Source organism: Dicentrarchus labrax, unplaced genomic scaffold (genome assembly GCF_905237075.1).
Source record: "Dicentrarchus labrax unplaced genomic scaffold, dlabrax2021, whole genome shotgun sequence".
Lineage (NCBI taxonomy): Eukaryota > Metazoa > Chordata > Actinopteri > Moronidae > Dicentrarchus > Dicentrarchus labrax.
Window position 1 is genome coordinate 10,914,506 of NW_026136719.1, and position 24,749 is coordinate 10,939,254.

Here is a 24,749-nt window from a genome sequence, read left to right on the forward strand (position 1 = left end):
GACAGCCTGCTGTGAATGCTATGAAATGTGTTGTTAATACTGTAGACCAGAAGCTTTTTTATGATGACATCTGATTTTGCCTCATTTGCCTCAAACTATTTTATTTCTATTATAGTGCAGTATCTTAAGTTAAGTCAAACTAATTACTCTCCTTTTGCACAAGTCTAATAAAAACTGGGGGAGAAATTAAACCACTTCATTTTGTTAGGAGCCCCACTATGGGAACTGAATAGGCCACTGGAAACTGAACCTATAACACCTGAATCATCCATTAGAGACGTAAGCCTACATCTAATTTGCAATAGGCTACACTGAGCTCATGAAAGCAAAATGGTCATAAACCCGGCCTAATATCTCTCTCCCTTTGTTGATGTGTCTATTTGTTTGCCGTTTTAATAACGGTTGCTATTGACTGGGCAGTGGAAGATCTACAACCATGACGCACGTTGTGTGTGACGCACGAAATGGGCGGATTTTCTGCTCAAACGCTGCGAAAAGTATTGAACTCAGCATTTTGTTTACCCTCCTGTATACTGAGCAATGTGATGGACCCAGGATTAAGCATATGATATAACATGAACGTTTTCTTACTTGCAGTCTTACTTGTGTCTCGGGATTTTCCTGCAAAAACAGACTTTGAATCATGTTGGAAATGTTCACTAGTATTAATACATTGATGTCTACTTAATTTTTAGAAAACATTCTTAATTAATATTACATCCTTTGACGCTAGGGATATGTGGAATTGTATATTATACTTTCGTATATTGTTTCCCCTGATCAACAATGTGAAAATTACATTTTAGAACTCAACACCAGCTGATAGCTGTTGGTCAGATGGACACTTTTTGCAGTGTTTTCCTCTTCCTCCTCCTCCCTCTCCTCCTCTTCCCCTGTAAAGCCAGAGGGGGCAGGTCTTATCGTAGTGGGCTCTATTACAGCCTTGGCAGGTGTTGCTGTAGCTCACACGGGGCTTGAAGAGCCTCCCTGCTTATCTGGTTATAATTATAGAGAGGTGACCTGGTTTCAGCACCGCGGCTCGTCAACAGCTCCAGTGCACAGCGGAGATTTTGGCCAGCCCCTTCACGCCCGGTGCGTCTGACAGAGCGGGTACCCAGGGCGCAGCCTCCGCGGCAGTTTCAGCACCAGCGGACCGGCCGGAGAGAAGCGGAGCTGTCCACACGTTCAGCACTTTTCTTCCGGACGCGGGTGGGAACAGAGAGCAAGACAGCCAGGATCTATATTCCTCCTGGACACCCCTGAGACAACGTACTTCAGGATGGCGTCAAAATGCATTGGCCTCCTCGTCCTTTTCCAGCTTCTAGCGCTGAATGTAGTGAGCCAGATATCTGCCTTCCCCACACCGACAGCCTCAGCGGATGGTGAGCTTGCCATCGCATAACCGTGCGATAAAGATTTATAGGAGTAGTCTTGTTCTGTAAAGTATTTGTGTAAGAATACTGTAGAAATGTCAGAGAAAACTGTTTCTGGAGGCTGACAGTGATTAAAAAAGAGATTGTAAAGACGCCACAAAGTGCAATACGGTCTTAAAACTCACACTGTTATTTCACCACACACATGGTGTCAGGAATTTAGAAATACAAGATACTGGTTATAAACTCATTATTGGTCATGCAATCCTTAAAATATGTTTAAAATATGGGAATATGTGCAGAGATTTAAACTAAATGTGATCATTGCACGTTGTAGTATCTACACCTTGTGCAGCCCACGCATGGGCAGTTAAAGAGATATCACTGACATTTATGTGCAGTTTCTGTTCATACTTGTAGAGGTTTTATATTGTTTTGTATAATGTTTTAACTTTAAATTTAAATCCAACTATAAACCTGTTGACTAACGATATATAGAAAAAAAAATCAGTGCCTTTAAAGTTTGTACTCCAGCTCAGCGGTGACTGGCGGGTTTTTTAACGGCGCCTGGTCGCATGTTATGGCCGCTTGTGGTCTATTTTCGCCGCAGTTTAATCTTTTGTTTGATAATCCGATTAAGCTCTGCCTCTGCTGTGATGAGTTGGGAGAGCAGAAGGGATCGCATAAGTCTGAAGGTTGAAAATGTATCAGAATGACCAGAAAAACAATAATTCACTATGTTAAGAAATTGTCACACTTTTTATTAGAAGTATATAATATTATATACATGTTTGTTAAAATGCCTGTTTATGTGCAATTTACATTTGAAACCTACAAAATCTTCTCATTAATAATAAAGTATGCTTTGAGCAATTGGTTTATTAATTAAATGTGCTTTTTTTTTCTGTTGCAGATAAAACTGTGTACAATAGACAGTTGACAGAAGAAAGACCAGTACAAGAGCAGGTAAGCCACACTTTCTCCATGTCTCATAGTTAATTTTCCTCATCCAATATCCGGCCAAATGGGCTTTATGGTCACTGTCAAACAACCTAGAAATTAGATCAACAAACATTATTAATCAAAGCTTATGTCATGAGTGGAAATTATTCATTTATTGTTCATTTATTGTTTCCCCAGATTGCTGAGGCGGACAGTGTGAAGGCTGCAGTACAGTCAGCTGGTAAGAGAAAACCTTATTGCCAATCAATTAATGACTTTATTTCCGCCTGCTGAGAGGGTTCATATTGCAGCACTTCCAGTAAAACAGGTTTCATCTGTACTCAGATCATCTTCACCACTTGTATTTCTCCAGTTTGATCATTTTGCCTCCGCTTTCAGAGAGCAAGCGTCCCACTGTCTCCAAGGACACGGAGTCAGAGCAGGACCTTGATGACTTAACCGTGCTGAAGTCACTGGCTGATGGCCAGAAATCAAAGGAGGTCACCGAGGTGCCGCTCAAGAAGGAGGAGCAGTATGTTCCTGATGAATCAGACTCAACCAAAAGCCGGCGTCTGGCTGAGGACTACGACTCCACCAAGAACGGGATGGACTACGGCAAGTACCAGGGTACGCACATCTGTCACCATGCACATTACCTAATGACTAACAGGCACTGTCCTGTCCACCTATGGAAAGGTGCAATAGGTTAGCTGTTGGGGTCTGAGTCCTTCTACTTAGGTGACCCCCATTGCCAAGGGCAGACGTCACACTGCGTGCTGTCTGTCACTGGCAGACATTTTAAGAAAGAGTAGGTAGAGAACACACGTGCATGTGATTGGGATAAGCAAAGATAGGTAGAGAGAGTCAAAGACAGAACACGTGCATGCAAGAGAGAAAGATTATCCTTTCCCTCTCAGACACTGCAGCTGAGAAAGCTATAGCTACTCTACTGGCTTCTTCTTTTATCTCTTCACGGGAGACTTTTAAATACATGGTTTTGATTTTTCTTATAGACACCGACCATCACTGTAATTTCCATTTCATATGGAATAATGAATACACAAATATCCAATATTATCTCAAGATATTACACAGTAAAAAAAAATCCTGTCATCTCATCATATTTGGTTGAAATATAGCTATTCAGTTTATCATTTCATATTCTGATCATTTGCTGATATCTACATAGATTTTAGTCAGGTCAGCACACATTTCACTGTATGTGCACGTAATTTGATATCCAGCCATCAGCATAAAGCACAGACTTTGAGGTGAGATGACTCAGACACAAGAGCTGAGTGCTACACTTCATCGATTCATGCGGTCGGCCCGGCAATGACAAGCAGCTCGTCAGGTTACGCTACGTCTAAATTTGGCAAGCACATTCTGGATTTAATTTCTTATTTCCTAGAATGAGACAGAAATAAGCCCGGTGTTTGAAGATAAAGTACACCACTGATGATTCAACCCGCCAGTACAGGCAAAAGTATTCTGGCACTGCTTATTTTTATTGTGTGTGGACCTTAGGAAGCAGCAGGGACTGTTATGTAAGAGTCAAGCTGTAACAATGGTACATTTCTTACTCAGTACTGCAGACATAGATATGTTGTAGAAGAGGAAAAATCCTTCATTACTGAAAAATCTAATGAGAGAGTGACTTTATTTCTAGGTCCAGCTTAAACATTTTGATGGCACAACAGAAAGACAGAAGAAGTGTTGAATAGAGGAGGTTTTTGGCTTGTTAGAAATGGAGAAAAATTTTAAAACAAATTCAAGATCTGTCTGTTTCAGTATGTAACTCAAACACCTGCTTTATACCTGCACAGAGCCAATACGCATATTTAGAAAGACAAAAATTATAACATAAGTGTCTCCTCTCAGATGACCCAGAGAGTTTCCGTCAGGTTGATGGGACTCCGCTGACAGCAGAAGACATCGTCCAGAAGATTGCAAACAAGATATATGAGGAGGACGACAGAGGGGTGTTCGACAGGATTGTCTCCAAACTGCTCAAACTGGGGCTGGTAAGTTGTGAGTTTGTACTCTCATACGGTGTTCAATTCCACACAGCATGTAATATGACATTTTCTCAACAGGATCTCTGCACTCCCTTCTTCCACACCGGGAGAGGAAGAGATGTGTGAATTGTGCTTTGTTCCGTGATATTGGTTGTGAATTACTTTTTTGACACTCCATAAGTAGTAGCTTGGCGGTGTCCAAATTGCTCCCTGAGATGTATCTCTCAGTGACAGTGATCAATATGTGATAGATAGGTTTGCAGACACTGCGTGTTGTTCTGTTCTATCACAGCACATTTGTTATTACACACAGATGTTCTCAGTCTCTTTCTTTTTGTCTGTCTGTAGATCACAGATAGTCAGGCAGATACCCTGGAGTACCAGGTGGCCGAGGCTCTCCAGGACCTCATCACCAAAAACGCCAAAAACAATGAGATTGAGGACATTGAGAGCAACGGCCAAGAAACCAGAGGAGAGCAGGACAACCAGGAATCAGACGCAAACGCGGTAAAACTTGCAAAGAAGTGATAGTAATGATAACGATGATAACAATAACGATGACAATAATAACAACAAAAATCTTTCCATTTCCAGGACACATGGGAGCCACCCAGGCGCCGCTACAACGAAGACGAGGAGGACGTGGACGAAGATGATGATGAGATTGAGGACGAGGTGGACAGGGATGCAGAAGAAGACCGCGGCGACACAGCTGACAACACCTGGGACAAAGATACTGAGGAGGGCAACGAGGTGAGCCCCGAAGATGGGCTCCAGGACCTGCAGTACTTCCCAAACTTCTACCGGCTGCTCAAGAGCCTCGACTCAGGTGAAAACACACAAACAAGCCTCAAGGTCACTGTGACATTTTAGACCATTGCTTCATAGCATCCTTCACCCAAAGATAGACGTTCTTGAGTTCAGAAACAGCGCTAGAGAGCTGTTGTTTTCATGGCATTATTGTTCTCGATGATGAGGCACTGCTTGATTTGTCTTCCTAGGAAGTGCGGATGAAACACACACATACACACACGGCTAATTATTTATAATGCCATTATCATGACCCCGACAGTCAAACTCTATGTGGTAACATTAACGCCATGGTAACCAATTACCATGAACAAAACATTGATGCTGAATGGTGGTTTTGAATTTGCCCTCTGGTTTGCTGTTGCAGATCAAGATACTCAGGAAAGAGAGACACTGATTACCATTATGAAGACGCTGATTGACTTTGTGAAGATGATGGTGAAGTACGGCACCATCACGCCAGAGGAGGGAGTGTCCTATCTGGGTAAGACATAACACAATACCAGCACTGTTTATCTGTAGTCCAGTACATTCAGACGATTTGTATAATATAACTATAATCTTTCTGTGGAATCACATCATGATTATAATAATAATAGTGTGTTTTAGAAAAGATGATGTTGTCTATAGCACTGGTTCTCAAACTATTGTCAAACTATGGTAAGCTGCCTGAAGTGGTATGGAGAGGAATCTGTGAAATACCAAATCTTCCACCAAACTAACTCTGGTTATTGAACCAGTTCCATTCAGGATTCAACAGTCGTAATGGTAGTACCCGGAAAGCCTAATATTTTCTGAGATGGTCTGCAGTGTAAAAATGTTTGAGAAACACTGAAATGTAATTTTCCATCTGCCCATTAACCCACTAGCGTACGTGCATTTCTATGTCTCTGTGTGTTATACGTGCTTTTTTTCTTAAGTTCTGAGTGTGTTTAGCAGAGCTAATGTTCCCTTCCTATCAGCGGGTGCAGTGGAGTGTGAAGCCAGAACAGACAGATTAGTGTCAGGGGCACCCTATATAACCAGCCTGGTTTTTATGGGTTGCCATTACATCAGTAGCCGGTGGAAAGGTCGGCCACCTGTAAAGGACAGCTGTCCTCTCTCTGTGTAAGCCTCAGGAAACCCCAGACCCAACATCTTTCTCTCTCTCTGTTCAGATGACATTCAGTCCCAGACTAGAATAGAAGTGATATCATCTTTCATACATTTAGTTGTGCTTTTAAATCAGCTTGGCAGATGTGGTCTTAACTAGGGCCACAAGACATGTCGCCATCAGAGCCAGAGAGTTTTTTTCAGTCCAAAGCGGAAAATATATTCAATTTACAGATGATGTATGTCCCACCAAAAGAGCTGTGATCAAACAGTATAGCTAAGGTTGACCTATATAGGCTGTAGAAGGATTAATCAATAGTCAAATGACCCATGGCAGCAGCTGGCCATTGTTTTCTCCTACAGAGGAGCAAATGACTACCACTGATGTTACACACCAGAATAAAACGGGCATATGCTGTTACACAAGATGTGAGTTTCCTAGGCAACCATTCTTACTTTATGTAGTATAGGTTGTGAGACAACCTATACTACTGAGATTAGAGGTCGGAATTCCACCATCGCCTAGCAACATAATGCCCCCACGCACACGCGCACACACACACACACACACACACACACACACACACACACACACACACACACACACACACACACACACACACACTTCTACCCCTGGCTGTAATGCTCCTATGAGTCATCCAGGTACACAACTGAACATACACAGCTGTCAATCAATGCTGATCTGCCTGAGGGTGATACCGGCCCCAAGACAGATAAAGAAAGAGAGATGTAGAGGGAGGAAGGGTGTTGTGTTGTGTGCGTGTGTGTGTATGTGCCTGTGTGTGTGTGTGTGTGTGTGTGTGTGTGTGTGTGTGTGTGCGGTGTGTGTGTGTGTGTGTGTGTGTGGGCAGATGGAGAGGAAGAAATAATGGAACTACAGGTGGGAGGAGGCAGCTTGAGTACACAGTGCAAGGGAAAGTGAGATGCTTAGATAATAAGAAATAAAAGGAGGCTGGAATGTAGATAAGAGAGGATATTGTAAGGCTCCTCGATGCTCAGTTACGGCACTGAAGTCGAGCCTTCCTGTTTCTCTTATCTCTTTGTTGTCCTTGTGTCCTAATATCCAGATCTAATATTGTGCAATACTCCCTTAAGAGCTGGACCCAATTCAGAAAAAGCTTTTCATCTTGTCATCGTATTTTCAGTTTTTGACTTTGCACAGAAGTGTACTTGTTCCTTCAATGCATGAAGTAAATGACCAAAATGTTCAATTTCAAAAATATATATGCTGCATTTCCAGTATATTAATTGGGTAACTTGGAACTTAAGTCCCCCTATTTAGCATGTATAATCACTATCCATTGAAAACAACTTAAGTAAAACAGCTTTAACTCTAAATGATAATATGATAAAACAGTTGTAATAATAATAAAATAAATATGTACATTAATACTGTACATTAATAAACACTGACAGCAGTGTACAACTATATTATAGTGTGTTATAAACCATGTATTAAAAGTGCTTCTAAATGCTAAATAGGGGGACTTAAGGTAAAGTCTTACTGGAACTAGATATAGAGGATGAAATTTCAGCTGATCTCTGGGATTCGTGTATCTCCAGAACATCTGCTTCCTCCACTTTTTGAATGTGTTTGAATGTTTACCCCTTTGTTAATCCAGAGAGGTTCAGTTGCCGCTCAGCTTCAGTCTCACTGAACCATATGATCTGTTTGTGTCATTCCCTGGCTGATTTCTCTAATCTTGTTGTGAAAGCGTACACGGTAATATTTGTGGTAACACACCCTGAGGACAAATTAATGAATATCCAAAAGTTTTATATTTAACCGGTCAGATGTAGATTTTTATTTTTTATTTTCTAAATGTGGACATTATCCCTCTAAAGGCTGTTTTTATAATGTATAATTTTTTCCACTATTCAGTCTACTGCATAAATAATAACATTGAAAATGAATGTGGAAAATGAATGTCTATCGTCTCTGCTCTTGAACCTCCTTTTTGTTAATTGGATGAAATCCTTTTCTAATGATAATCACCCTCTGAGTCACACAGGAACAGCGTGGGACTTTCAAAAGGTTAAGAGGTTTCCATTCACTGTCTGTAGAGGGAACTGACGACACAATGCTGATCAGATCTAAAGTAAATGTTTGGCCTGTTTTACCCACTTGCAGAGAACCTGGATGCCATGATAGCCATGCAGACCAAGAACAAGCTGGGCAAGTCTCTCGGGCCTCCTGATTTCACTGGACCCAATGGTAAACAGCCTCACTAGTTATCCTCTAAATATCAGTAAAACCATTCAACATGGTCAGATGTAATCAGTATATTAGACAATGTGGAGCTACATGTGCATAACATTGCCTAAGTATAGGCAATGTTTTGTTTTACATGGTTTGAAATTAATTAAAGGACCAGTGTGTAGGATTTAATGGCATCCAGCAATGTAGTTGCAGTTTGCAACCCCCTCGCCTCATCCCCCTCGTTCCAAGCATGTAGGGAGCCAGAACTTGGTTTGTCCATTCTGGGCTATCAAAGAAACATGGCAGTTCAACATGGCGGACTCTGTAGAAGAGGACCCACTCCTAGTGTAGATAAAAATGGCTCATTCTAAGGTAACAAAAACACAACAGTTCTTATTTTCAGGTGATAATAAAACATACTTATGCATTTCTACTAAATGTTACACACTGGACCCTTAATATTTTTTTATTTAATTGACAGGAAATGGTATATCCTTAGGTTTTATTTTAAAAGGTTGCTTTGAAATTTGTCTCCTCATCCTACGGGCTGGTTAGACAAAACCAGGAAAAGCTAATTCTTGGGGGGGAGTCAAATTAATTTAATTTAATTTAATTTAATTTAAATTAAATTAAGAAAAAAAAAATAGTTTGACATTTTGGAAATGTTTTGCTTATTTGCTTTCTGGCACTGTGTTAGGTGAGTACCACTCTCAGATCTCAAACCAAATATAAGGTTACAGCCAGAAATCCGCAGTTAGCCTGGCTCTGTCTACAGATAACAAAATCCACAAACCAACGACTTCACAAGTTCACCAGTAAACACATTATATTTTGTTTGTTTAATTCTTAGAGAAACCTAAATGTAAAAATAATTGAATACTTTTGGGGGGTTGTGTGCTGGACTATTTCTTGGGTCAGGTAACAGCGCAGTCACCAGGAAGTTACTGCTCCTAGCCAAGAAACAGTCACACAACCCTCTGTAAAACAGCACATTGTAGTTTTTGTACAGATCACACAAATATAACACATTAGGCTCCACCAGAAAGCGATGAAGCATATTTTCCAAAATGTTGAACTACTGCTACACAGTAAGTATAACAGCAACTGAACATCAATTTTGAATGCTCTATGTACTGTTTTGTTGCTATAGGAAAAAACTTGGATGAGGATGACAACACCAAGGCTGAGGCAGCTAAAATGCAGAAGGAGTACGAGAACCTGAAAGACTCAACCAAGGAGGAGCAGCCATCAACTGAGACCAGTCAGTCCACTACCCAATCCTGATGACCAAAAGAAACATGAATAGCTTTTTGTTTCGTGATTTGATAATTTGTTAAGATAATTTGATACAATTTTACCATTTTGACCCTCAGAAATGAACAATGTGCCTTGTAAATCTTTTGTTTTAGTTTGTTTTGTTTAACTTTTTTTTTCCATTATGGTTTTATTGTTTTGTTTTGTGTCCAATGTCTCAAATAAATACAGAATTCTCAAATATAGCAAACTGCACCACATCAGTTCAATGAAGCAAAACATCTTCTTCTCTCTACTTCAGTGAAAGGTCTTCAAATGAGTTTGAGTGTAATGGCAGAGCCCTTTTCTGACCTTTTGTTTTCACCCAGCAGGGGTGACAGGAAAAAAACAACCCCATGTAGTCCAGGCCAATCATAGCTAAGTCCCTGTTTGTCCCTGAACTAGGCCAGTCCAATAACACTCACCGGAAAGCTCGTCACAGCTGCTGTTATTCTGTTTCCCTGTACACTGTACTGTACCCACTCGTTAGTCTAATCCACACAGATACAAAAAACAAAAACAAAATGAACTATAGAGCAGGATTACAACCAGGACATTTATTTCAGCTGGAAATGAAGTAAATCCTAAGTAATGTCAAATGAACTCTGCATGTTAACAGGCTGAACTGAGTTGTATAATATAATATTTTAGGAAAAATTAGGGGCATGCGTTATAATCCAGATTTAATCTGTGGTTAAGCAATAGTCTGATCTTGATTAGTGTTTTTTTCCACTAAAAATCTCAAACTGTAGATACCACATACTTACTGTAGCTACCATTTTTGTACATATTGAGTCTTTTTTGGACCAGAAAAAATGTGTCTTATTGTGCTGCTAGTTTAATTTGAAAGTACAATTCTGGCTGCCAGCATGTTCCCATTGCTACTGAAATTTAAAAGATAAAGCATATGCATTGCTTTAGGAAAATGATGTGGTGTAAATAATTGATAAGTCTAAGATAACACTGCCTTACAGTGTGGTGGAGGTTATTCTGAGTGCTAATGAACTACAGACGAAGTAAAGGCAAATTCTGTTATTTTCTACTTCTCTTTTTTTGATTATCTCCTTCTCTTACCAGATCAACCTGGCAAGTCAGAGACTTATCTGGAGGCCATCAGGAAGAACATTGAGTGGCTGAAGAAACACAGCAAAGAAGAAGGAAAAGATGGTGAGACACACTGCCTTACTAGAAGAGAAACCAGCTAAAATCCAAAGTCTTGTGTGTCTGCCAAATTCCCACTTTATCTGTAGATACGCTATCATTTCTATTTTAACAAGTCAGTTTAAACTGTTCTCCCTTCTCCAATCCTTGCTGAGTTTGAAGTGCCAGAGCAAGAAAACATCCTAATTTGCCTCGCCCCCTCAACTGTGATGGGTCACAGACAGGTCTGAGGCGACGCACTAAAGAACACAAAATTTGAAGGCTCCTTTGTTAGCCCCAATTTGCAATTAAAATGAGTGTGGGATACACGGGATGGATGCTTCACTCCTAATCTCATGAATATGGATCATTCTTGATGAGTCTGTCCTAATTACTCGTGATACAGCTTCCTTGTTCATAGACAAAGATCTATTCATTTATTCCCTCCTACCTGTTCCTTAACATTTATGGTGTATGTGTCTCCTGGTGCATAATTAGCAGTACTCTTACAATAACACAAAAAAGCCATGAAATGATCATTACGTCTTTGTCATCAATGTCTGCTCATGTCTCAAGATTTATAGCATTTGTGAGTGTGTATTTATATTTGCTGCCTTATCCATAATGTTGCTGTCAGCATTCATAAATAGGCAGCATGTCACCCAGAAACTACACCAGTGTGCAGAGCTGTGAAAATGATGGTAGTTTCACACACAACAGTGCACTCATCTAACAGGAGAAGCCTGCTGTTGGGCTCGCCACAGTGTAAAATCAATGCCCAGTGGTGCTTAATTAAGCAGCAGAGAATGAAATGTTAATGAGTTCCAACTATTCAGGCCATCCGTCCACTGGTGATCATCTCAGTAGGACATCTCGGGCAAAAAACAAAAGTTGTAGCTCAGTGAGATTTATATCTACACATGTTCAGTGGCCTGATCTAATCCGAGCCAATCAATAGGTGATTCAGCCACTGGAAAAACAACTCAAAGACAAAGACATTACAGATAAAAACAAAGTTTGACCCAGTTTCTTAAGTGCAACTTAAACACAGAAGAAAGAGAGACAAAAAGTTGAGCTTATAGCGCTGCAGAGTCCGGAGCACAGGGGCCGAAGCAGCAGGGAAGTTTTGTTCGGTGCTCATCTCGGACCTGGCTCTATATAGGACACTTCATTAGCATTCTAGTGTGTGTGGAGTGGTTGTCTGGGACAACAGGGGCCTCCCTGCCTGCCTGTCAGTGATCTGGGCAAAGGAGACAGACAGATAATGGTGTCAGAACAGACAAGCTCAGACTGAACACACACAGAGTCCAAATGTGCCTCCAAAATCACCAATTTTCACGTGGTGGGACTCTCTTTAGCTAAAATGACACACCATCAGGACCTACTTTTCTTGCACACCTTGTACCACATTAATCTGCTCTCTAAATTTTCCCCTCATCCTTATTCCCACTATATTTCCCTTCTTTCCTCAGAGAACGTACAGCTGGAGGAGAACAAAAGCCTTTTCAAGCAAAAAGCAGTGTCATAGAAACAGAGTGGGCGACAGGCCATTTATTGTGTTTACTCTACCAGAAGCACCCATTAGGACAATCTCAGCGGACTCTGTGTGTGTGTAAATGTGTGCATGCGTGTGTGTGTGTGTGTGTGTGTGTGTGTGTGTGTGTGTGTGTGTGTGTGTGTGTGTGTACGCCCACACACTACACAGATTAGCCAGAGGAGCAGATGGACGTAGAGGCAACATCCTGGTTTTGGCTCTTGGCTCCTCACAGCCAAGATTGAGAGAAGCAGTGTCTCTAATCACATTCTGTTAATCCCTCACACACGTCATGTTTGTCATCAGCAACGCAACTGTATCTTGAAGCAATGCAATGAATTGCTTATGTTAGAAATGTCATTAGGATGGCGCAGAAGTTGTTGTGTGACTTCTTGGCTGTCCTCTGTCCTTCTGTCCCTGCTTTACTCAGAGTTAGTTGCAGCAGGGAGAAGTGGTGCAGCAGCTGTTTGCCTGCTCTCTGAAACTCATTTGTTACCATGATGGATAATACAGAGTTAGGTTGTGTTCATCTCTAAATATAGCCCCATCCTGCTGCAGCCTTATGGTGTGTGTTAAATGATGATGACTTGTCTAGAGCAAGGTGAATACATATGGTGATTAAAAACTTTTTTTTTTTTTTAAAGATGTAAAAGCTCTTTTAGAATTTGAGGGAGCCTTGTTTTGTTGTGAAATGAATACTATGAATCATTTTATTGTAAGAAGATGGCAATTATGTTTCACTCTGTGATCTTTGGCCTTCTTATTTAATGCTTGTTTGTGGTATCTTCTTAACCACAGACATCGCTGACCTTAATCCTCCCTGATAATGAACTACCGTACCAGATTATGGCTTGTTTGGGTGTGCCTTCTTAATAAGACTTCCTGAGTTTAATGTCTGATCTATCCTGCCAACCACCACAGCCTCATGATCTTCCTCTTTCATGATCTTGATCTCTCAGATTAAAAACCCAAGTTGTGTTTGTCTTTCCAGATTATGACCTGTCCAAGCTAAAGGACTTCATGGACCAGCAGGTCGACTCCTACATTGAGAAAGGCATCATCGCCAAGGACGAAGGCGACACCATCAAGCGGATCTACAGCAGCTTGTAATGCCATCACCCATCCTCCAACCAACCTCTGGCCTAAAAGACAAGACTGAATCTGAATGAAGATCTCTAACAAAACCCTGACTATTTAACAGTTATTTCCCATGGCATGGTAAAGTATATACTGTGTATTTAAAACTACCTGCTTAGGGGAACTCACGCTCCCAGACACTCCCAAAATGTATCAAGAAGGGATTTAATAATCAACTAAACAGTTAAATTATTCTTTACAGCTCAGTAACGATTGATTATATTTGCACGTCAAGATCGCAGAGTAATGATCGCTAGAATATTATTGAGAGATAAATCAAAGTATTTTATGTAACCAACTCACACGTCCAACTAAATGCTAGCATTTACTCCAACCTGACTCCTGTGGGAAATGAATGTTATGAGAGTATGATGCTGTAGCTTTGTTGTCAACTACTGTTTCCAATACATTTTTTGCAACGACATACACATATATCAAATTGTACTCATTCTGTGTAACCTGTCTTAGCCCATTATATTTCTTTTTTCCGGTGTATATGTAAGCTCTTAATGTATCCTTGCTTTTTATTTTACCAAAAATATATTTGTTGTGTATCATGTCAGTGCCCTCCGTACTCCTCTGTTCTGCTGGAATTCTTCTGGGGCCCACTAGGGGGCCATGTATGTATCATCAATTCTCTCTGCATGTCTCTGTGAGTTTCCATTTCCATCTCTGTAGAGAGAGAAGATAAGTATTTTTAAATGTAAATATTTGTGATTTTTTCCTAAAGTTTAAAAAGCAATTAAAACATTGTCTTTTCTTTATCTGTGTACTTAACTGTGATTTCCAGAGGCACTGGAATGAAAAAAAAAAAACCCTAATCACAGACATCGACATGCTCACAAGAAGAACAAGAACTTGTGTTGTCATAAAAGCACTTTGAGATCTTCATGTCTGGTTTAAATACATATTTATTCTCATATTCCCAAATAAAACCAATATAATTTTAAAGCACAGTAAAACAGCAGTAATTGACAGTTCTCCACACACATAAATAATGCATTCACACCTCAAAAATAGAGCAGTCCCTTCTGTTCCCAAAGAATAAAAGCTTCTATGAGGCAAATGGAACGTGTTCAAAGGCTTGAGTCCATCCACCGCTTCTGTTTGTGGTGTGCTCATCACACAGGGTAAACACTGATGAGGAAGGCCTGAATATACTTTCCAATGATACTATTCTAGGAGGGGATTTAGAACATCAGAAGCGGTTAGCAAGTCTAGCAAGCTAATCCTTCTGGAATTGCTTAGCGCTGTGTGTGTGTGTGTGTGTGTGTGTGTGTGTGTGTGTGTGTGTACAAATGCAGCAGGTGGATTCTGTACAGCAGCTTCAGAAGCATATGATGAGTGGATGGGCATGTGTTGCTCGGATGACATTTATATCAGATTCTTCCCTGCACTGTAAAGTCTCCCAGTAGAACTGTACAAAACAATAACAATCATATACATCATCATAATTGCATATCAATAAATAAAAGGCAAAAATGACACTTTTGTTCAACGTGGTTTGGTAAAAGCAAAAATGTAACAAGGAAGAAAACAAAACAAAACAATGAGGTTATGGTAGTGTTTGTATGTGTGAGCTGGTATATAAGCATCTGAGACAGGGCTTCAGGTAAACAGACTGGTCCTTTATATATCCTGGTATGACGTTGTGGGAGCCGTGTAGTCCTCCTCATTGCTCCTGCGAATACGAAAAAGATAGAATACCTTTAATTTTTGGGAAATTTTCAGACACACACACACACACACACACACACACACACACACACACACACACACACACACACACACACACACACACACACACACACACACACACACACACACACACACACACACACACACACACACACACACACACACACACACACACACACTTAATTCTTTTCCTCTCTTTCTTAACTGGTCACCGCAGCGTCTAGGTGAATGCACTGTGTGTGAATAATGGATGAGTTTAACCAAACAGCCGTGTTGTTCTCCGTCACAGCTGAGGGCTCATCTGGCCAGACAACGTCCTCTCAGTACAACACACAAACGTCTTGAGCTCAATCATAAAGTTTGCCGTTACCTGTCAACTCTCTTTATAAAAGCTACTTCAGAAATGCAAGTCGTCACAAATTCCCTCATTTAGAGGGAAACGTTTCTTCCTTGAGGGCTACTGTACATGTTTAAACTACTCACAAGGTTGAGAGCTGCCAAGGATTATAATTAATTAGGGGGATGGATCAATACTGGATGGAAAGGAAGGTTTTAAGCCATAATGTTGCAGGAGAAACTGAAGAGAGGAGAGAGAAGTGTAAAGTTAGGAAGCTAACAGAATGTTGCTGTATTGATTTTCTTTGACTAGAAAACGAAGGATGACAGGATCAATCCTTTAAACAATGAAGAACTCGTTAACAGGGTGCTGAGTGCTGCTGGTCTTCAAGAGGCCATCCCTGGAAACAGAATTGTTCCCACAGATGCCAAACTTACTCATTTATTGCATCTAGTTGAGAGTAAACTTGGATCAGACAAGTTTGTACATGTTATTCTGCTACCACCTGAAGCAAATTACGCACTCATGCATACTTTGTACTTTAGTTAGTCAGTCTCTCACCAGGATATCTGTATCTATATCTACCTATCTATATCGAAATTCACATGAAATTTGGTGGAGAGCGAGGCCTTGGTCCAGGGAACAATCTGTTGAATTTTAGTGGTGATTTGAATCTGGAAATTCTGACCTTGAATGAAAGAAATCCAGATTTGATTCCACTTCCTAACGATATGTTTACAGTGTCAAGAAGTGACCGGGTGTTTGCTCAAAGGGGAATACCAGATTTTGCAATGATGTGCTTGATGAGACGAAGCTGCAAACTCAAATCTATCTATCCTTTGTAACACTGAGCCTTTGTGATCGTATATACTTTTAACAATTCAACATTTTAATTCAAAGTTTTACTTCACTATAAACTTGTTCTGTTTTTAATTTGGCATAATAGTTATTAGGCATTAAGAGTCTTTGTGTTTCCTTCTTCACCCAATTATCTCTATCATCCTGTCTTTTTATGATCCTTTATACTTGTACTCTTTAGAATTCCTGTTTGTAAAAAGTTGTATACAAATAAAGTTACTAAACGACTGCAATAAATGGAAGTGACAGGAAGAATATTTGGCCTTAAAAGCAGGTTGCTCGATAGCAAAGCACTGATTGAGTTTGTGGAATAATGTGGCCACGTTTCCAGGCTAAACAAATCTTCATCATGTAAATCTATACAGTAATATCACAGCAACTGATATCAAACTATAAGATATATGAAGATATAGGCTCCTTTAAAGAAATGTATCCATCAGTCAGCTATTCCCCACAGTTTAGATTAAGGTGGTTTGTGGTTTGCTTCATTTCCAACAGGCACGCAGTCTTGTGTTTGCTCTGGGACCGTGTGGAAACAACGGAGTGAGCCTTTGTTTGTCTAAACACAATACAAGCTCCGCAGGCCGTCTTCTGATGTGGCTGGAGTCAGGGACAGGGCTTTAATACAAAGCTCGGCATTGCCTCAGCTGGTATGTAAACATTTAGAGAGAAATTTAATACTCTGTCTTGCACATTTGCTTAAGGCTTCGGGCCTTTGTAAAACAAAACACTAGCCTAGAATTACTGGCACATCATGACAAAATTATTAGAAAATGTTGTGCGGTCAAATATGAGTAAATATTAGTATTTTACACATGGACCAAGTAATGACTTTTCATATGATAAGATGAGATTTGAGGAGAAATTGAAGATGTCCAACTTTCACAGCATGGTTTCAGACCACCAGTCATAATAGAAATCAGGTACAAGGGACAGTTGATGCCAGTGCAGCTGCCAAAATGGTTATGTTATATTACAAGGCCAACAGGAAGGAAATTAACACAACAGCTGCTACAAGAGCGTCTGCATTCATTCGGAAAACAAAATAGTATGAGCAAAACACTTTTAGAGAGCCTGAAGTGGAAAAACAGCTTATACTCTGTGTCTGTAAAAGAATCTGCTGCAGTGTGACTCAGTCCTGACTAAACCGATAGTACCAACAAGGCCTGTGTCTCTATGAATGGTTGTATGCCAGGCATCTATTACTACCTTGCTACTGAGCAGACGTGAGAGCATTCTTTGTGTCAACGTGCAGTGTCAGGAAGACATGCTCAGGCCTGATTCAGCAAGCCAAACCTCCTGCTAAACACCTGACTGTTGCATAACGTGGGCATCTGACTAGTAGGGCAGATTGACAAAAAGCCTGATTCCTATCTTGGATCCTGCTACTGTGAGAAAATTTTCACTTCCTTGCATTTGGTGTCTGTTCCCGGCTGGTCAGGAGTTCTGACAATCACCTACTGAGCTCAGGGATGAGAGTCTGTGCCCCATTTCCAACAAGCATTTCAAGGTTAAGGTGAAAAATGTGGCTGTGAACACTAACGACACAGTGACAAAAACACCCAAGCTCTTCTTTTCAAGACCTACAAATGCTGGACTTGATCATAGCAAACTCACTATAGCATCCTGTCTACTAAATCCTCCAAACATGCTTCCAACACTCAAACAATGACTCAGTATCTATGATCCCTCAGTTGCAAACCAAGAAACAGTAGCACCATTTGCTGCTGACAGGTATCCATCATTGAAACGAGGCAACAGACAGCCATCAGCCCCGAAAACACACACCATCTGATTGGATGGAGACAGATAATTATTGGCAATGAGCATTCACAGCCTGGTCTGACACCAAACAGCTGCACATGCGGGAAAAGGAGCTGTGGTTTTGGCTGTGGGTTGTTCAACACCTCACCTTATTTCCTCTTCTTTCAGCCTGCGGGCTGCCTGCTTTGACTGTTTAATTTGCAAGTCCAATCTGTGTAAGAAGTCTTTGGCTGACAGCTCCTCTGGCTGCGGGGGTTTGGAGTCCGCAGGGGGCGGGGAAGGGGAAGGCGAGGGTCCCTCAATATCCTGCGTCACAATACAGGGTGTATCCGTCTCCTGGCATGCTGCTTCACCGTCCCCGTCAGGAGACTCCGGAGACAGTCCATTAAATATGTAGCGCTTCTCCGACACTACGGGGATGTTGAGGCTGTTCCTCAGAAAAATGCAGTCATTGCTGAACAGCTTATTGGCTCTCTTGACTTGTTCCATCTGGCATATCAGGGTGACAGAGAAAATTACAGAGTTAAAAGTGTAATTTCTGTGACCTGAGAACCAAATCATCTTATCTTATATATAAATATGTGGTGTCACTGATATAAATAGAGTTGCTTTTATTTTGTCCACATGACAGTGTCAGTCAGAGATAATCTTTTTAAATCTGTGCAAGTGAACCAAAAGTACTTGGTTTTCGTTTTATACATGCATTCTCAACTGGAGAGAAATAGTCTTAACAGCATTTAAATTATCTTTAAACATAAACTCTCCACTGAAACTATACTTTGAGATTACATTTATGTAATTCTGTCTTTAAATTAGAGATTTATTTTATTGTCAAACAGTGAATTTTAAAATGTGCAAACAGATGTTTCAATAGATGTTGTTTTGACTGTATTTAGTGGCAGTGTTGTTCAATCTCAGTCAAACCAGCAGTGGATGACTCATGACAGGTCAATAATGCGATATTTATTTAAAAAGTAGAATAAAGTAGAATAAAGTAGAATGCAGAATACCTTTTAAAATAAAATCCATCCCTTGAAAGTATCCTGGGGGAAGGATTATTATACTGATTAGGTAATAATGAGGACCCGTTTTTGTAGATATTGGTGTGAATGTGCATTTAAATGACACACAATGAAGCTTGTGCTTTCTGGGGCCAGTGGGGGTCTTGGAAAACTTGGGGCCCCTGGAGGCAGTTGCCATTTAACCCGGTTGGTAATCCAGCACGTGGTTGAAGAAATTTTTACATGCAAACGTGACAAATCATTCACTTTCTATCAGCTGTCTAGACTCTGCTCTGACCTTGAATGTTGTGTGCAGGAGCAAGACTGAGCATTACGACCCCCTCTAAGCAAATACTGTGTGTCCCTATTATCCATTATTATGTATCTCTTGTGGGCTCTCAGATCTGTCACCAACTTTCAATTCACTGGTGTTGGCACATGTTGTTACATTAAAGTTAAATCAAGAAGTAAGGCCTTATTTCCACGAGATAAAGTGAAATACAGAAGTAGTCTGAATGTATTTGGGTCAAACCTCCTTCACTAGGCCTACAAGATGCCGCAACATTGATATGATTTGACTTTTAAAAGGGGACAGCTGCTGACAGACCAATGAATTCAGAAGTGATATATCCGCCTGATGGGAGACAATAGAGGTGTGATGTTGTGGTTGGCTCCCTTTGTCTTGTCAGTGAAGGGTTAATCAAACTAATTGATCACATATCACATCAGATCCACCTGTCAAGGTGAACACCAAAGCATAAACTAGCATCGCAGTGGTTGTGTGTGGCCAAAACCTTACCGTGACACCGTATTTGAGAGCAATCCCTTGCAGGGTATCACTGTCTGTAACCCGATGCTCTATGTATTTCTCCCCCAGTGAGGCCGTGACGCTAGCTGTGCTTCCGTACGAGCGGATCTTGGTCCGGGCCAGGCTCTGGGACAGTTCGCTCTCGGATTCGGAACCGGACCTGGACCGAGGGAAGATGGGCTGCCCGAATCGTCCTCCTCCATCCCGCATCGGCAGGACGGGCGAAAACTCCGCCATCTTCTCTTGAATAAATAAAGAGCCGGATTTGCCTCTGTGGGCTTTAACGCTCCGGATGACTCGCTGGGGTAAAGTGAATCGCTATTTCAGGCGGCAGGGAGGTTCCCATCCCCGGTCATATTCAGCATGTCAACCCGGGGGATCAGAGACATGTTTCGGGGACCACTACCTCACGGCTCGCTTTTGTCATAGATCCGTTACGTTGACGTAAAAAAACGTACAGAACGCACGGACGTCCAGGAGGAACAACAATAATAGCGTTTCCGGTTGCACTTTCAAAATAATGAATGATATAAAAGCGTGTTGACATTATTTAAGGTTGAGAAGTAGGAAATTGAATTAGAATTATTTGGAATAAGCTGTTAACTAAAGATGCTAAATTGACCTACTCGTCTAATTTTCATGATAAAAGAGTAGTTGCTCATTCCGGTAACTTTCTGCATAAAAAAAAATAATAATAAAATGAAAGGCGACACAAACTAAACTATTTTACGATTTGTGTTGATAATAAACTGGTTAAATTTGACAGTGTACACTGTTCTTGCATTATATTCGTAACTCGTTTTAAACCGCTCCATTCAGACAACTTCCTCCTCCTCCTGTTGTTGTCTTCAAACGTGTGTTTGTGTTACCAACCACAATCCAAACATCAACATATATTCTTAAAACTGAAACTACAATACAACTGATTATCTGTCATTCAGACATTCATCACACTGTTAAGATATGACAAAGTGCAGTTCATTTGCAGAGCAGACAGTTGCTGTTGTAGTCACCTTTGTATGTAGTGATACATATTTAGACACCAATCACCATAATTGTTACATTAATTCATTGTTTATTAATACTATGCACCACTATATCACAATATTCACTGAAATGGGACCTTAAGGCAGGAACTGCATTAGTACCTCATCTTAGGGCTTCATCTCGTAAAAGGGCCTGAATTAAATCTAGTTTTAAAGGTTCTATTGTTTCAATATCTTTTACTAAATAAAGTTAGCACAAACAAATTATTGCTCTCTAACTAATACAAGGCTGACTGAAGAGTTTGGATTCTGATATGCTACTTATCCGTTGTACCAGAAAGATACTGAACAGTAAAATAGTCCCTCATGAGATGACGAGCCTCAGATCCAAGACTGAGCTTAGTTAAATTGTGTGAGTTTTCTTGTGTGACGCATAATGAAGTAGAGAGATCCTTTCACATTGAGTGGATACATTTAGCAGGTCTCTGTGACCACTAACCATTGCATGTGACATCTGGAGCCGGTGCTGTTAAATGCAGGATGACTTTTTCTGTGAGAGGAACCTGGTTAAGAGTCTTATGACCAATCATGCATAGAAATAACCAGTTTTTTTTATTATCATCACATGGTAAAAGCTATAAAAAAATATTATTATAGGGATTTTCCCAATCTGGGATATTAATGTCATAAAGTTAAATGAGGACCTGACTGTTTATACACTAAACAGAGTTTTTCCATATTCCCTGAAATCATATTGATTATCATGCACACTGGCAAAATATCCCCCTTTATTTTTAGAATAGAAAAGAGGAATGAACTTGAGGCGGGGCAGTTTCTGTAAAAAGACTATCATAGATATATATTTTAATCTTACACTCCATCAAATAATGGTTTTAAGATTTCAGTTTCAATATAATCATTGTCATTTACAGTCCATATTCCCTCTTTCAAAATCATGTTTGGACCGATGTGACAGGATTTTGAGTGCTGAAAGTATATTCATGTTCAAGGATTTATAGTCACTGTATGTTTTTCCATTCTGACCTCTAGATGGTTGTAATATTGTTTTATGCCAAACTAATTTAGATTTTATGTGTTTGGTTATATTATTACATTGTGAAAGTCATTTTTCAGTACACTGTTGTTTTCATTTACACAGATGATAGCAAACATAAATGACTTTTTCTACAGTATGACAATAAAATCCTTATTATCTTATCTTTTTTTCCAACTAGTGTGATGACAACCGGAGCATTATTATCAGATATGAACCTGCAGCCTTTGAGAGGTCAGTTAATCATTGTAGAAGAATGGCAAATAAAAGACCGTAAATGAACAACAAGACAAATGCAAGCTGAATAATCGCCAATATGTGAACTCGGACAGTGCTCCTGTCATTATGTATTCATTACAGGATAGCTGGTGTAAATTTTCACTGCCTCCTGTCCCTGTCGTCTGTGCACTTGTTATGGCTCATGATTATTTAGTACCCAGAATGGTACTGAATTCCCTGAAGTTCTCCTTTTTGAATCACTCTGTTAGGAAGTTAAAACCATGTGATTACTCACAGGAGCATTGTGCTGGCAGTGGAAAGCAACGATGGTACATATATTATTAACATATTATGTAATTTTAATGTAATGTTGGTGAAAGGTAGTAATATGTAATTTAACAGGAGCACAAAGACTGCAGGTGCTACTTTGGGATACACAGGATGTACCTCCATGAAATCTAACTTGCTGAGGAACAAACACTGGGAAGCAACAAGTGGATGCATGATCTCTGAATGAATAATTCATTCAATTAGTCTCTCTTGGTTATAGATGATGCTGCAGTAATCTCACTGTCTGGCATTTTCTAATGGAAATCAGGTCATTAAACTTATGAGTACAAAGAGAGAACAGGAGGAGGGAGCTCAATTCATTAATTAAACATGATGTTCTCAATGTGAGATGACACTTTTTAGATTGAACTGCAAATCAGTCCATTATTCATGTTGTATTTGCTCCAAATCTTTTGGACTTGACTTATCCAATGCACCTAGGTCAGTTGATGTTGCTGCTTCTATGTTAAGGGAAAGGTGTAAAAAATGCTAAAATTATCTAATTTTCCAAACCAAAATTGTATTGGTTTTAAAATCTATATCTACAGTGAGCTCTACTCAGGAGTCATAACAACATCAGAAGATTACTTTTGCAGTCTAAGAATCAGATTCCTTCACTTGCCTCACTCCACCCTCTCTTCCTCTTATAAGCAAAAAGAAACTAAGGAAACTAAGAGGGAGGACAAGCAACAACACCGTGAGTCATCAGTCACAACGTTACCTTGACGACAATCTCCTGGTCCTGCAGCACCCACAGGTCTTGGGAGAGAAGATTTTGCAATCAGTGGATATCACGCTTGCAATCAGTTCAAACCACATCTGATGAAGCCTGTATGACTTCAGGTTTTATGGTGTTGTAAGGACAGAAGTCCATTTCAGTCTCTAGTTGTTGGAGAAAGATTAGGTAGATTGACCAAGTAAATCAGACTTGGGAGCATTTGTGTGCCAATTATACAAAGTTAAAAGATCACACTTGTTGCACATGTTAAACTACTGTGTGTGGATTACAATAAAAATGAAATGTATGCATGTATCTATAAGGTTAATAAGGTTGGATAGAAGTTACTCATCAGTACCCTGTCACAGAAAACAGGATCAACATGAGACATACAGGAGGATCTCTTTCTCTCTCTCTAATGTCCACAATAATGTCTTTTTTTTTTCTCCTTCCCCCTATTGGACATTCTTTGTTATTGCACTTGTACCAAATCCACCAGATGGTGCCATTTAATCACCAGTCAATCCTGCAATGCTTTGAAACACATCAATGAAGTGAAATGTGCCTGTCTTCGATAATTTGATGCTTTACAAAACATGTAGATGCCCAGTACATTTATATTACACACACCTAAGAAGAATGGGAGCTTCTTTGTTGTAGGGAAGTGGCTGGTTTAGTTTGATTTGGTTATATGCATAACCTTCTGTTGTGAAGGGCTGTTTATCTATAAATATTTAATAATGAGTGCCATTATGAAAGACTAATGAACAACCACAGTTCAAGTAATCATAATATTGTACCATTTAATCTGAATACTGGGGAATAAAATGCTAGAGGGAGACACTCCTTCATGTAATGGAAAGTAATGGTTTATAGAAGACTTCAAGAGCCAGCCATAATTTTAAAGCAGTGTTAATAATTATTTTTCCACTCCGAATGGGGATTGCACCGGCAGTTTCATTCGGCAGAATGTGTTAGACATTATGAGGCTGAGATAACTTACTATTTTTAACACAAAAGGAAGGAAACTAATACTACAGTGCTGCTTTGGCTGCTCTGCAATAGAGATGGCTGTTATTCCTGTTAAAGCTGACATTCAGGACAGGATACATCTTTTATACATTAGAGCTTTTCAAAGGTCACCCATACATCTTCCCTGAGCTCACATTTGAAAGAACAATCTTATAGAAACAATGATCCGTCTCCTTTTAGACTAAAAATTCACTTAGCCCTAACAGTGTCATAGGTTCAGATCCAGAAGGATTGGATTAAACACACACTCACAGATGTTGCTTACTTCTTCTGTAGGTTCACTGTTTTCAGTTAGGGCAATTACATAACCCAGTCAGGTATGAGGCAGTGTTTATTGGACACCGGCGTCATTGCTCTTTTGATCCAGATAACATGTCAGCTCTT

At 40.1% G+C, this 24,749-nt stretch overlaps 2 protein-coding genes across 4 annotated transcripts; one reads left to right on the forward strand and one right to left on the reverse strand.

The window, feature by feature from the left end:
• The first annotated feature begins 927 nt into the window (after positions 1–927).
• scg3 (secretogranin III) lies at positions 928–14,324 on the forward strand. 2 transcript variants are annotated; one of them, XM_051379586.1, is made up of 12 exons: positions 928–1,382; positions 2,287–2,339; positions 2,514–2,556; positions 2,715–2,942; positions 4,197–4,339; positions 4,682–4,840; positions 4,928–5,162; positions 5,511–5,627; positions 8,388–8,471; positions 9,607–9,717; positions 10,827–10,916; positions 13,415–14,324. In XM_051379586.1, exons 1-12 carry the CDS (start codon positions 1,280–1,282, stop codon positions 13,531–13,533), a joined length of 1,485 nt encoding a protein of 494 aa, XP_051235546.1. In that variant the 5' UTR covers positions 928–1,279; the 3' UTR covers positions 13,534–14,324. The 2 variants fall into 2 exon arrangements, with proteins under 2 accessions (XP_051235546.1, XP_051235547.1); XM_051379587.1 differs by having other exon boundaries at positions 2,715–2,930.
• Positions 14,325–14,453: 129 nt separating this feature from the next.
• Positions 14,454–20,485, reverse strand: lysmd2 (LysM, putative peptidoglycan-binding, domain containing 2). Of its 2 annotated transcripts, none has more exons than XM_051379590.1 (3): positions 20,018–20,482; positions 18,366–18,706; positions 14,454–15,241 (listed from the first exon to the last, which is right to left on the reverse strand). In XM_051379590.1, the coding sequence occupies exons 1-3, from the start codon at positions 20,261–20,263 to the stop codon at positions 15,190–15,192; spliced, it is 639 nt and encodes a 212-aa protein (XP_051235550.1). In that variant the 5' UTR covers positions 20,264–20,482; the 3' UTR covers positions 14,454–15,189. The 2 variants fall into 2 exon arrangements, with proteins under 2 accessions (XP_051235550.1, XP_051235549.1); XM_051379589.1 differs by lacking the exon at positions 14,454–15,241 and adding an exon at positions 15,334–18,244 and having other exon boundaries at positions 20,018–20,485.
• Between the last annotated feature and the right edge of the window lie 4,264 nt (positions 20,486–24,749).

What these genes read in the sequence shown, in the direction of transcription:
- scg3 (XM_051379586.1), top strand. Translation starts at nt 1,280, where the DNA reads ATGGCGTCAAAATGCATTGGCCTCCTCGTCCTTTTCCAGCTTCTAGCG. An exon ending in ACCGACAGCCTCAGCGGATG is followed by an intron (nt 1,383 to 2,286) that starts GTGAGCTTGCCA and finishes TTTCTGTTGCAG; the next exon opens with ATAAAACTGTGTACAATAGA. An exon ending in TGATTTCACTGGACCCAATG is followed by an intron (nt 8,472 to 9,606) that starts GTAAACAGCCTC and finishes TTGTTGCTATAG; the next exon opens with GAAAAAACTTGGATGAGGAT.
- lysmd2 (XM_051379589.1), bottom strand. Translation starts at nt 20,263, where the DNA reads ATGGCGGAGTTTTCGCCCGTCCTGCCGATGCGGGATGGAGGAGGACGA. An exon ending in CTCTCAAATACGGTGTCACG is followed by an intron (nt 18,707 to 20,017) that starts GTAAGGTTTTGG and finishes CTGATATGCCAG; the next exon opens with ATGGAACAAGTCAAGAGAGC. An exon ending in CTGAAAGAAGAGGAAATAAG is followed by an intron (nt 18,245 to 18,365) that starts GTGAGGTGTTGA and finishes CCATCCAATCAG; the next exon opens with ATGGTGTGTGTTTTCGGGGC.